We start from the raw sequence: 14,502 nt of genomic DNA on the forward strand, positions 1-14,502 counted from the left end.
GAGTATGATGGGATTAATGAGTATGGTGAGATGTCACTTTCATGATTACGTTAGATTAGATGGCACAGTTGACTTGGAAAAAGTGACTTTATCTTTAGTGGAGCTGACCTGTTCAGGTGAGCCCTTCCTGGGATGGGATGCTTCTTGGCTAGAGAGATTTGAAGTATTAGAGGGAACTGATGCAAAGGAGGTTCTGAAAACGGAGAGGCATGTGGCAAGAAGTGTGGGCAGCTTCTAGAAGATGAGAATGCTTTTGACAGCTGGCCGAAAAGGAAACGGGGACCTCAGACCTACAACGTACGGAGCTGAATTCAGGCAATTGCCTGAATGAGCTTAGAAGTGGATTCTTCCTCAGACTCTCCAGAAAAAAAGTCATCTGGTTATGGCCTTGACCATAGATACACATGAAATCTAAGGACAAATTACAAAGACAGACAAAGATAGACAATGTCTGTCTCTAGAGTCAACCCACTTTAAACCAGCTGTCCATTAATCCAATTTAAAGGTTTTCTGACCAATATATTTCTCTTCTTTCTTGAGGTCTTTCCTGGCACAATTCACCTTCACAAGAAGGTGAGGCAGGAAAAAGAAGAATAAAGAATTGTTTTAATGAACCGGTTAAAGACACTCTCAGGGCTCTTAGCAGACCTGAAGGTGTAAGATTCTTGAAACTAATAAGCAGCTTGAGGTTTAAGAATTAACTATAGAGTCTTCTATCCGTAGGCATTTTTTGAAGTCAGAAAGTCCTGGGTTGGAATCTTGCCTTTATTTACCAACTGAAAACCGATTTACTTAGTCTGAGTCTCAATTTCCTCATTTTAAAATTATTATTATTAACGTATATGTATAGCTGATTCACTTTGTTATAAAGCAGAAACTAACACACCATTGTAAAGCAGTTATACTCCAATAAAGATGTTAAATAAATAAATAAATAAATAAATAAAATAAAAATTAAAAAAAATTATTGGAATGGTGGGAATGAGAAAATAAATGGAAAGTCTTATAGTGCTTGCTGATGGTAACAATTCAACAACTGGTAGCTCTTATTACTGTTATTAATACTTTATTGCATTAATTTAATGAATTAATTACTTTATTAATACTTTAATGAATGAATGACTATTTGTATAATTGGAGCAAAAGGTGTCTGTTAATATTCCCCTCAGTTTTGATCTGAGAGAGCAATAAAGGACAAAAGAACAGTATTCCAGCATTCCTTCCTTTGTAGAGATGAGGAAGCCATGACTCTCAGGAAGAAAATACTTATAATACCTGGATGAAGTCAATATTGACAAATACCTTTGGAATCCTGCTAGAATATTTCATATTACATAATCGAATTTGTTATCAGGCAAGTTTGTCATAATTTGCATGCAACAGGGATGCATTATTCAGTTATGACGATCTTAATTTAGGCAGGTTTTGTATATCTGTTATTTAGTCTTATGGCATTAAGCAGAAAGGCACTGTTATAATGAAGGACTTATACGCTTTAAAAGATCAACATATACTTCTTCATTGGTAGGTGGCAAGGTGACAAGGGAAAGCTTCTCCTAGTTGATGGCCTTTTTAAAATATATGACACTCATTTAGAAGTATTCTACATATCTGTTATTCTTATTTAGAGTAAACAAATTTAAAAATGATCTTCGATTCTGTCAAGTCTCTTTGACCAATGTCAGAGTGTAAAATGACACAGACTGACAGCACAAATGAACATGATTTGCATGTCTTGTCATCTTAGATTATGGTACTGGAAAATAATTTTCCTATTATTAAAAAACAAACATCATCACATTTTTGTGTGCTCTTATTTTATCTCAGATAGCATTGAAAGTTTTGTAACTCTTCCCTAATATTTCAGGTGAGCATAGTGACATACCAGTCTGTAATAATATTGAATAAAAGTATTGTTAACTTCCAGTTAGTATTTTTTTTCTTTCTTTTTGTGTCAGCATTTCACAAGGTTGTATAAAAATGAAAGTAATGGCAAAAATATTTTCAACTTTTTAAAGGATCATAAAAAAGATTTGGTTTAATATTAGAAGAAAAGTTGCTTTCATTTTATTTTTAAATATTTGTCTATGTGTTTCCAAGAATCCTCCCATTCCAAAGTGGAAATCAACTATAACAGAGGCAGTGGTGGTTAAGAGCTGCCCAGGGTCTGGGACCCAGTTTGCCTGGATTTGAAGCTTGGCTTCACTGCCTACCAGCTGCATGACATTGGACCAAGTACTTAACCTCTCTCTACCTTAGTGTTCTCATCTGTAAAACAATAATCATTATAGTATCTCCCTCGAGTAGTAGTTGTTGTACAGAGTTAAAAAGTTAATACATGTAAAGTATTTAGGTGTGTACTATGTAAGCACTTGCTATTATTATTAAGCTAACTACAATATAGTCAGTATGATATCGGATTGTACTAAATGAAATGACTTTATGGATATTTTTACACTGAATCCTCCAGGATCACAGTTGGTTGAGAATCTACCAAATTGTACCAAACCATACAGAATTTGAGAAAATGCAGCCCCAAGGGCTTGCAGATCAGTGGGTGGTTTAGATCCCTGGCAACAGGTTAATTCACTGGCTAATCCAGATTCTTCCAAAGTAAGGAATGGCATTTATTGCTTGATTTTCCCCATTGCTAGGAGATATTCTGATTCAGTGCCATCCAACATTTGCTTCCAATTAGGGGGTAACTTTCCTCTTCCAATAATTAAGGTGAGGTCGCCAAAATGAGTGTTGGCATTCACTTCTCCATAGAGCCCGATAATAAAAATAAAATAACAATCTTAGCTTTCTTTTTTAAATAAAACACTAGCCATTAAACTAATTGATTTACATTCATTAACTCATTTAACATTCACAACAGTACTATAATATAGGTATTAGTTAGTGTCTCCACTTTACAGGTGAGGAAACTAAGCCTAAAAAGGTTAAACAAATTGCCCTTTGTCATGCAGGATGACAGGCAGCAGATTACAGCTGTGGTTGTTTCACTGCAAAGCCCCATTTCTCACACGTGTGTACAGAGCCATCCTGCATCTCCTTAAGGGCATATCTGTTGAGTGGCTGATTGAATAAATATTTTTAAAAGAAAAGATTTGGATTAAGACTGTTTGGATGCAGCAAGATGAGCCCGAACCTTCCTGGTCCCTTAGATTTGATGAAGGGCTACCATTGGCTCTAAGAACTGAAGTGCCTATTTTATTCCCTGAGTGGCCACCTGAATGGTGTGACCCAAAATAGCCCCACCATACCTCCAAAGTGTGGCGGTGGACCACAGAGAAGCACCACACCTTGACCTTCTCGGACGGACACTGTGCTTCTTATTTTGGTTTCAAAGTCTTCAATATCTTGAAAAACAAAGAAAAGCAGCTTTAGAACTCGTTATTTTGCCGAGAAAAAGTTTTAGAAGAAAAACTTATCGTTAACAGTAATGAACACTCACACTTGTCTGACCAGAAGTTTTAGTTGATGGTCAATTGCTGTACCCTGGTTATATTTCTCAGAATTTCGTCTTTCCTTCTTTTATTTTAATGCAGTTAAACAGAGTATATGATAAAGACATTTGTTAACAAAACTCACTTTTTGTTTACTTTTATTCTCCCAGGCAGCCTGTAGCCCGAGAGGAAATCTTTTAAACCCAGCACATATTTACTTTTCCTTCCCAAGGAAGGTGTGATTTAAAAAAGGTATGTGGCAAGTGTGCTGCAGTCTTCTAGCATCTAAGCTTAATGGTAACCGTTTTGATGTGGGGATGAAGTCTGTGAGAAATTAGCATGGAATGTTGTGACGGACAGAGTTTTATGTGACTGAACCAATGAGAAGAAAGGTATATTTTCTAATTTCTGTTGATCTACTCCTTCACAAAGCAGCTTCACGGTCTTATATGAAGTGTTGTAATTTCCTACAACACCGAAGAATCATAGATATTCAGTGCCGGAAGACAGCTTACTAGCTATCTTGATAACCTATCCATCTGAGCTGTAAATCGTTCAACATTCCTAGAAATGGTCACCCAGCCTCCAGGAAAGGCTAATGTCTGAACCTTAGTTTCTTCACCTGTAAAATCCCTTTTATTCATTCATTCATTCAATCAGTCATTCAGTGATTTAAAAATTTTGTATTAAACCCCTACTAAAAGATAGGAAGGGTATTTAAGGGCAGGAGATATATTGGTAAATAAAGCAGACTTGTACCTTGCCCTTATTGTGCTTACTAATAGGAAAAGTAGAAGGCCAATTAAAAAACGTGTGTTTGTGTGTGTGTGTGTGTATAAAATATACACATTGCGATAAGTGTCACGGGGTAGAGGCTGCTACTTCTCTACCAAAATCTACTCTCCCTTCTTCCATAGTAATAGATTTATAGAACAAATACTACACTTTTCTAACCAAAAGATACATTTCCCAAACATCTTTGCAGCAAATAGAGTAAGCAGAAACTTCTCACATATTGTGAAACTTCCACCTATTACGTTTGAGAGGAAATATCCAAAAAATTTAATGTTCTCCACCTACCCACCCAATATCACCACCATCTAGATGGCCAGTGACGTGAAAATATTGAAGGTAAAAGACCACTAGCCTGGGTGCTTGAGTGACTGCATGGAGCAGAAGCACAGCTGATCTGGACCACCTACTTTTCATTATTATATTAGATATTAGTAAATTTCTATCTTGTTTGAGGCATTTTGGGGGGCAGGAGTATTATAAGTTTAATAACTCTTATATATGCTTTACTTTTAATAATGAAAATATTTACCCAAGATGGACTCTGCTTCTTCCCAACTAAATCTCTTCCCCTTCCTCTTCAGCAGTCATTAGCCTTACCTCTGATTAGGACCTGGAGTGCCTTGTACATTACATTTCTTCTAGAGGATTTTTAAACAAATATTCCCTCTTTCTTCTTTGGCCATACAAAGACTAAATCAGCCTACATATGTTGGTACCATTGATGTGAATTATTGCCTTGCCTTGGGTTTGCATCATTTTACATGTGACTCATTAAGAATCAGGCTAACAAACTGAATTTAAAACCAAAAATCAATATATTGATTGTTTCTATTTCGAGCAGTAATAACGGTGAGGATTTTAAGGGTTTTTTTTCCTTACTTTTATCATTGAAAGTTCCCATTAAATTGTCATGACATTTTACTGGTCACAAAAACAAAAACTGTCACAAAGGAGTAGTGAGAAATTGAATGATTCTATGAAATTAACAAGCTTTCGATTAAATTCCCTGTGTCACATTGTCAGTGTTCCACGCTCACAGTAACATCAATCATGTTTTCAGTGTTAATCAGAAGCCATTACAACACACTGTTGATAAGACTATGGGTACTTTAATGTATTCTGTGTTCACTTCCACTTAAATAGTATCCACTTGTAACATAATTTCTCCATGCCTTATGATTACAACGGCGTTTCTATTAGCTGACATGAAAGGAAATCAACCTCTTTCAAAAGTCACCCAAGCTCTGTTAGCAATCAAAACACAGTCATTTGAAAATAGTACTAGTTCACAGGTTTTAATTAATAATTCAGATTTTAAAACTGTTTAATAGCACACATATCATAGACAAGATCTAATTTTGCTTTATCTAAATTAAGTGAATTTAAGTACCATTTCACGTGAATGTACTTTGAACAAGATCTGTTTTAAGTATCCAACCTGTATTTCACGTACCTTTCTGCTAACCAGAAACATGATATAATTCAGATTATTTTGAAGCAAGGTTCACTGAAGGTGGCCATACATGCATTCAGTGAAGTTTTCTTTGCTCTGTAAGACCTTTAAAAACTCCAGATTTATTCTTCTTTAAGGAGAGGCCAGAGAGAACCACCTTTTTCTATTTTCGTCCTATCCATTTTTTGCTTAAGAGAAAAATAGCTTAGTATGAGTCGTTCCCTGAGTCTCAAATTCTATAATATTTGGAGAAATTCCCATAAACCAGAAAGGTGACCTGCCCAGGATGTCCTTGTGCTCAAGGTACAAGTCCTGCCGTGCTGGTTGCTATTAAAGACCCCAGTTGTCGAGGTTGCTCTCATTAAGCCATTCTGATGACCAGGGCTTATTGGATCCTGTGGTTTTATTGCTGGTTTTGGAGGAAGCATTTGGCAGGAGCATAAGCAAAAATGCATTCACAAACAAGGCTCTGTTCCAAAGGCCAGCAGGAAGTGCCTGAGAATGGCCCATAAAATGAGCTTTAAAGAATTACTGGGCCATTTGCTCTCTCCTGGAGCAACCAAGGTGCAGTGGAGGGAAAAGGACCACCAAAATGTATTTAAAATTAAGTCCAAGCAATGCTAAGCATTTCAACGCCTAATTGTAAGGAGAATACATCTTTGCAGCTGCCACTTGTAGGAATGAATCTCAGCCCAATTAAAGCGAGAAAACTCTGTATTCGCTGCCAAGACCTGAGGATCACAGTCAGAGGATGTGCTTGGCGGTGCCAGCCCCTGTCACAGAAGGAGGCTAGTGGTTTGCCAACTCTCATAAGCTTGGAGGAAGGCTGTGGGTACTCAGAGTTTATTGATCCTGACTAAGAGAACAGCACCTGAAAAGATAGGGATAGGAAAAAATATTCACCAGGAAAAGGTCCATGCTTCAAGCAGGACATAGTGTAGTTGAGTTGGCCAAAGTAAAAATAATACTATTAATTGCATCTTTCTCTATTTGCTGTGCATGAATTATTTTATTTTAGTGTTTTAAATCTTCTTTATTTTTCTTTCTTTCTTTCATATATCAAGAATAACTACTAAGCGCCAGACACTCAGTGAAGCAGTTTCATTGAATCTTCATGATGATCCTGGAATATAGGTACCAACGTCACATTCATTTCACAAAGGAGGATATGAGGTTCAAAGAGGATTAGCAACTTACTGAAGACCATACGGTTTCTATTCGTCAAGACAGAACTGAAAAGGAGAGAGTCTGGTTCCAGGGCTCACACTCTCAAACACCAGGTTATTCTGCTTTCCAGATGTTAACTGAGGTCTCCCTGCCACTTACAGCATATAAAATGGCATAAACTGCCATTCCATTTTCAAACAAAGAAACACAAAAGCTCAATGCCTTTCCAAAGGGTTCTGCAAATTGCTGGGTTGGGGTAGGGAGTGCTGTATTGCTAGGTTTTAGAAATAGCTCCCTTTCTAATATCCTTACTCCTCTGAATCCTTCAGATGTGTTTCTTGATTTACCTCCACTCTCATGTCCCTGCAAACAAGGAACTTAGCCCCTTATCTTGACCCTCATACATAGATATACCCCCTCAACACACACACACACACACACACACACACACACACACTTGAAGCACCACCATTATCATACTTTGTGCCTCTGTTGTCAAGCTTATTGATTTAGTAAGATGTGACCCAAACACCTTAAAATCAAATATTAGGTATTTGATTCTTAAAAGTTATTTTGCTCCCCCTTTCTGTTGCTTATGTCTGTTCTCTCTCTCTCTTCTCCAATTTTCCCACTACAGCCCTCTCTTTGAAGAGCAAGGGAAATCAAAATCTTCCCATTTTCCTCTGCAAAGAAGTTCACCTCCCTCCAGCTCCCACTACCAACTCAGAAATTGATGGATCTGCCCTAGTTCACACTGCTTATAAGAAAAGGAAATAAAATTCAATTCCATATATCATCTCTCTAGAGGGCGTTTGCTTAACCACCAGCCTTAATTGCCTCTCTAGCTAGAGCTTCACCCAAGGCTTAACTGCCTCTCTAACTAGAGTCTGACCCTAGACACAGGCCATATGATCTGCCCTCAGACCAGAGACAGTGCTCATTTTCTCTTTCCACACCTCAAAAGCAACTTCAATTATGTGTTACTTTGAGGACATTAAATCTGATTTTCAGCTCTAAGATTTCTTTTACCCTGCTTCTGGCTTTCCACCAATCAAATTTTGTTTCCCCCCTTTGCAAATCCTTCCGAAGAAGTCTCAGCATTGAGATCTGGTGCTGGAGTAAACAAGACCAAGGAGCATGTGTTCACCTTTGTGATGCAGTTCTCACGTTGGAGGTACGTGTTTTGTTTTCACCTATGGCAAAAATATCTTGTTGGAGGAGGAGAAGCTGATACTCTGCCCAGTGAAAGGGAAATGGTGAAAGATACCAAGAATAATTCTCTAGTTCTGCATTAGTCTTGCAGAATTCCCAGATATAGTATATGCAACTTTTGCAATCAAAGTACTCTTTTTGAATCTTAAGACATTATAATAAGGTAATTCTGAATTCATATCTCCATTAATTTTCCCCTTGGAAGAGGACCACTCATGGAGAATACCAGAATTGTTCATGTTACTATTTCCTGTTTCCTGGTGGTTTTGAATAAGCTGAAGTTCTTGGTACTGTAATTAATTTTCCCAGATCTTTATTAAGTGGCATACAAAAATATCTCTACTTAGACCAGTTTCACTTTCCACCATCATTTTCAAGATGCGATATACTCAGTTACAGAGTTTGTGATATTACTGTGTTTCCTAGCACAACTCAGTAACATAACATGACATAACCTAATAAAGCACAGTGATATTGTCAAATTCTGTAAAAGAGGCAATAGCTAAGTCTTGATATTGGACATAAATTTGGAATGGTAATATGCAAGCAGGAAGTAAAGAGATATTTTAAGAGATTCTGGTGTCAAATCCATTTACAATCCAAGTTAAAATTCCTCCTTTTGTGGTGTAAAAGTATTTTTATAAAAATTCATAAATAAATGGAGAGAAGTGAGTCGTTTCTTGGTTTCCTGAGACTAATGAATCCACTGAGAACCATTTTCTTATGGTGTTTAAGAAAAAATATATAGGATAATAGTCAGGAGGGGGGGGGGTGAAAGGCTTTTTCTGTCAGCCCAGCATCAAGGTTTTCAGAGAGAAAAGCGTTTAATAAACACAACAAGTAAACAAATATGAAATAATTGGTGTATTATAATATACATGTAAGACTGGATTTGAAATTCTATAAATGGACTCATTTGTCTGATTAATGGTGGTAAGAATAGTGTCAGCTATGACTTAAAAAAAAAATACAAGTTTTAGGCATGACCTGTCCTCTGCCTTGCTTATTAAGTTTGCATATTCCCTATAGTTAAAACTAAGTGAGAGAAGCAGAAGTGAAGGATGGAATGATACAACTTTGATAGCATAGGATAGACTGGATGTGAGATGACTGAAGAGTTCAGATCTTCAGTGTTTCTGAAAAGAAAAGAAGCAGTTTAAGTAGGCACGCAAAGATTAAACAACCCACTAATGAATTCCGTACGAGGTTATTAGTGATAGAACAGAATGATCAGACTGTGACCAGTGATCAGAACAATTAAGAACACACGTTTAGGATCAGACTGTGTAGGTTCAAATGTTAGCCTCACCATGCTAGCTGTTGATACAGGGCAGATTAAATATTCTCTATCTCAGTTTTTGGCGCTTTAAAATGAAGCTACAGGGAATTCCTTGGTGGCCCAGTGGTTAGGACTCCACGCTTTCACTGCCATAGGCTGGGTTCAATCCCTGGTCGGGGAACTAAGATCCCGCAAGCCTCGCGGCCTAATTAATTAATTAATTAAAATGAAGCTACCAAGAGCACCTGTCTTAGAGGAATAATGATATAATGTCTTTTAAATGTTTAGAAGATGTTAAATACTAAATAATAATGTTGGGGACTTTGTATTATTAATGATCTACCTACACATGACCAAAAGGAGGTTGTTTAGAATTTTTAAATAGGTTTCATTTTCTGTTTTCATCTCAGTGTCCGATGATGTAACAAAACATATTTTCTTGAAGTCTGAGTATGGAACTCCCTTTTCTGCTCACCCAGTGGCCAGCTCAAATGCTCAGTGAATAAATGAAAAAAAAAAGCCTAAAGTCAAAGTATATGAATTTTATTCCAAGCACTGCCACATCACATTTCATTTTACTACAGAGAATGTTTCGCCAACTTGACAGGAGTTATTACATGGAGGGTCATTGAACCTCTCTGCCCAGAAAGCTACACAGCCCAGCTGGAGGCAGAAGTAACCTCTTGGCCTGGTGTGTGAGTAGCCAGAAAAATCCTAGGCTGCCCTGCTTCTTCTTGGTCTTGGATTGTGCCTTTTGGCACTTACTCATTTTCCCATCTCTTGTTCTACAGGGAGGATAGTGCCAGTACCTTTTTAGTCAATTATCTCTAAAGAGATTTCTTAGGGCTATTTGTGCTCCTTGAGATTAATGAATGATACAAATATTGCTCAAGTGCAAAAAGAGGAGTATCTGGAGTAGGTCAAGTCCTCAGGTGAATAAAGGATGCACTGCAGCATGTGGGAAGATGTGGACTTAGCTGTGTGTGTGTGTGTGTGTGTGTGTGTGTGTGTGTGTGTGTGTGTGTGAGGGGGCAGGGAGAGAGAGATCAAGGTAGTCTTTTCTCCAGAATAAACATTTGAGGATTTTGCTGAGGAGCCATGAGTGACAGAGAGAAAATACATTCCATCGTGAACACCAAAGTAGCTAATCCAAAGGACACTGGGGTTTAAATAAATTTCAGTTAAACATTTGAATGCATCAGTGAAGAGCTTGGAGGGTTGCAGTGAAAGGGGTTTCTAGCACAGGGGAAGGGAATTCTTATTTATTGACATACTTCCCAGTTACTGGAACTTTATAAACATCATAACATTTAATCTTCACAGTGACCCTGAGATGTAGCTACTATGACACTATTTTATAAATAAACATACCAAAGTTCAGAAAGGTTAAGTAACTTGCCCAAGGCTACACAGCTAGAAGAGGGCCAGAAAGGGACTCCTACCTAACTCTGACACTGGAAGCATTTTCAGCTCTTCAGGATACCACTCTGGTCATTCCATGGAGGGAGAAGGAAAAAGCAGAGGAAAGGGAGAAGGGGAAAAGAAGAAGGCAAAGCAGAATTTCTTTTTATCCAACAGTCTTCCTGCCTTTTTGGGAAGAACATCCTAGCCTGGTACAAATGTCTTTGCACGTTGTAGCAAAAAAGCCAAACTGACCGCTGGCCCCCCCAGAGGTCTGAGGGAGTTTGGCCAGAGCCTCAGCTGTAATTACCTCCTGTCCCAGATCATCAGCAAAGGGGGCTGGAGTATTAGTTTTGGTGGAAATATGGTGAAACTGTGTCCTTTCAGGAGCAATCCCACTCTTAACTCCCTTTTGACCCACTTTTGTGATGCTCATTAGAGTAAAAGGGAATGATTTCCTTGAAGTAAGTCTCCAGGATCTTTGATAAGAGGGATTAATGTGAACATTTACAGCAACCAGAGTCCTTTCTGAAACAGCACATAATAAGCCCTTTTATTCATTGTGATGGTTTTTTGTTTGTTTGTTTTTTGTTTTGTTTTTTGTTTTTTTTTGTTTTTTTTTTTGACATATGTTACATGGAGCTTTTTTATTTATTTATTTATTTTATTTATGGCTGTGTTGGGTCTTAGTTTCTGTGCGAGGGCTTTCTCTAGTTGCAGCAAGTGGGGGCCACTCTTCATCGCGGTGCGCGGGCCTCTCATTATCGCGGCCTCTCCTGTTGCGGAGCACAGGCTCCAGACGCGCAGGCTCAGTAGTTGTGGCTCACGGGCCCAGTTGCCCCGCGGCATGTGGGATCTTCCCAGACCAGGGCTCGAACCCGTGTCCCCTGCATTGGCAGGCAGATTCTCAACCACTGCGCCACCAGGGAAGCCCCCATTGTGATGGTTTAATCAGAATGTTCAATTTCAAAATTTGCAACCTATGTAGAATATAAAAGGTGGAGTTTTCAAAGTAATGGAGCTGAGTCCCTGGCTAAATGTGTTACTACTCCTGTTTATACAAAGAGTGTGAAATGAGAGCACTTTTTCAAACACCTTGCACACACTTAAGCTCTGAGTTTACCAGAGTTTTTATCCTACCGACTTCAATTTGCAAGAACTTGAACAACTGGAATTAAGGAGATTGACTTCATGATTGTTGCTAAATACTGGAGGGGTTTTTTGTTGTTTGTTTGTTTCTATCAAATTGTTTTACTCTGAGCAAGGTCTTTGGAGTCACAGCTACAATCTGCATTTCCTTTGCAGCTTTCACCAGCTCAGCCCTCAGGGGAATTGAGGGTCAGTGATAAGGACTTTTGCATGCATTGTCATTTAGAGACAGAGAAGGAGAGACAGAGAGAGAGAGAGCAGAAGCCAGAGTAAGAATGTGCACCTAATTTAAATAAAACCCCGTTCTTTTTCCAAGCACTTTCACTTCTGTCATCTTTGTAACTACTTATAGTAACCTTGACAGGTGAACAGGAAGGATATTACCAATGTACAGGATAGGTATACTTGGTTCTATGGGCAGTGCACTTAAGTGTTATACAAATAAATATTTTTAAACTTTAATTGCTGTGCATTGCTTTTTTTGTGTGTGCATTGCTTTTTAAAATTTCCTTCTATTTATGATGAATGACACCAATTTTCTAGATACAGTGGTGATAAATATGTCCTTTTAAACAAATGTACTTACTAAAAAGTCAAAACAATTTGATTGGGAAAAATAAATATAGTATATGTGGTACCTGGATATTTCAGACCCCACGAAATTAATGTATAGATGCCTGAAGTTTGGGGATGATTTAAGAAAATGGGCTGTTTGAGCTCCAAAGGATATGGTGGATCAGGAGACAGGACACTTTTGAGAGAACCAGGGTGGTCTGTGTTAGGAATGAGCAGGGATGTGGTTGGGAGGTAGGGGTGGGGGAAGAAATAGAAACAAAAGGAAAATCAACTTACAGAATGCTGAAGGACTTTCAGAAAAAGACAATTCAACTTAAAACGGCTTGTGTTCTTGTGTCAATGTACCTTTCCTCCCCCAAACTTCCACAAATGTTTTGATACAAACCAAAAACAATGTGAATATATTTAGCAGTGCTTTATGTGGGGGACAGAACTAAAAGTTCCATCCACTTTTGGGTCAAAACCAGGGTGAAGAAAAGAGAGAAAACTGTAAGAGGTAGTGAGTGCAGAGACAAAGCTGGAGCTGGAAGCGATGGTCAGGATGAATATCTGTCCACTGGGGTATGCAGGAATCTGGACACTGATTTTCCTACAGAACAGTGAGTAGATTTTATCTAGACTTTAAGAGGCAGAAAGTGCCAGCTGACAGGAGTTTTGTATAAATGAAACTGGTCTGAGTCATAGTACTTGTTTCTGACAAAGTTGAAATTGGTTCTTTCAGTCTCAGCCTCATTCTGAGGAATCTCTCAGGATCCCTTTAAATAGCTGCATCTCATAGACAGGTGCTCGAGAAGTATTGGTTGATTTAATACACTAAAAAGATAAGTGATTTGCTTGCATTTCATTATAATTTATTATAAGAATCTCTTAAATGTAGAGTTTGTTCATTAGTTCATGCATTCATGAAATTATTTATTAACCCTACTCAGCTGCAATTGCGTGTATGACTTCCTTGTACAAAATGAGCATATGGGCTTGTTTTTGTATTCCCAGTACATAACACAGTGCTGGCACACAGTAGGTACTCAATAAATGTTTGATTAATGATTATGAACTCAGAGAAATAAAAAACGACTTTAAATCGCTTACTAAATTATTTAAGCCTCCATATGATATGGTCCTTCTTACCACTTCTTTTCGTCTGTTGTTCAGGAAACTCCATACACAATGAACATTTTATTTTCATGTTTCTCAGAACACAATAGGTTTCCTTCCCTTTATGGTCCTCGGCCTTTTTCTTTCTTCTTCTTGAAAAATTCCTCCCAGATCCCTGCATCGCTGGATTCTTTCTAACATTCAAATCTCCACCTACATGCTACCTTCTTAGGGAAGCCTCTCCTGGCCAATCTAAAGTAGCAGCTCCCCATCACTCTCTATTTTTCCCCCAAAGGTCTAATCACTGTCAGAAATGATTGGTTTAATTTATTTCAATTTTTGTGAAATAGACTCTAAGCTTCAAGAGAAGAGGGACCTTGTCCTCCCTCAGTAACTAGGTCAGTGCTCACAAAAAGCAGGTATTGAACATGTTTAATGAATTAACAAATAATTATAACTAAAGCAAATGTGTGAATGCAAAATACTACATATGGAGTCCAGCATATTTTCTTCCGGAATTGAGAGGATAAGAACAATTTTTCTTGGATCATAGAAGATTGCAGAGAGCAGAGGCTAGGATGTATTCTGAAAAAATGATGTTGTAGCCAGACTCCAAAATGGCCCGCAGTGAACCTGCTCATGGTATCCACTTCCTCCTCTAGTCCCGTCCCACCACATTTTACTAGAATCAGTCTGTGTGACCAACAGTATGGCAGAAATTATGGCACATCACTTCTGAAGTTTGGTTATAAAAGATCATGGCCCAGAAGAGAGAGACAAACCCATGAGCAGAGGGGACGTTTATTTCTTTTATATAAAAGGAAAGAGTGTTCACATAGTTGAAAGATAATGTTTGGGCTTTGGATTTAAATAAACCTGTGTTTGAATTCAGCTCTTGGATTTATAAACTGTGAGACACTGAAAAG

General features: G+C 38.0%; 1 protein-coding gene across 1 annotated transcript in view; it reads right to left on the reverse strand.

Moving 5' to 3' along the window:
* The window catches only part of CNTN6 (contactin 6), a 675,643-nt gene that overhangs the window by 111,992 nt on the left and 549,149 nt on the right, over window positions 1–14,502 (reverse strand). Inside the window, 1 exon segment of the mRNA XM_082345413.1 lies at window positions 3,267–3,362. Within this exon segment, the coding sequence (XP_082201539.1) occupies window positions 3,267–3,362 (96 nt within the window).

Source organism: Balaenoptera borealis (assembly GCF_965194805.1).
Source record: "Balaenoptera borealis genome assembly, chromosome: 12".
NCBI classification, from domain to species: domain Eukaryota; kingdom Metazoa; phylum Chordata; class Mammalia; order Artiodactyla; family Balaenopteridae; genus Balaenoptera; species Balaenoptera borealis.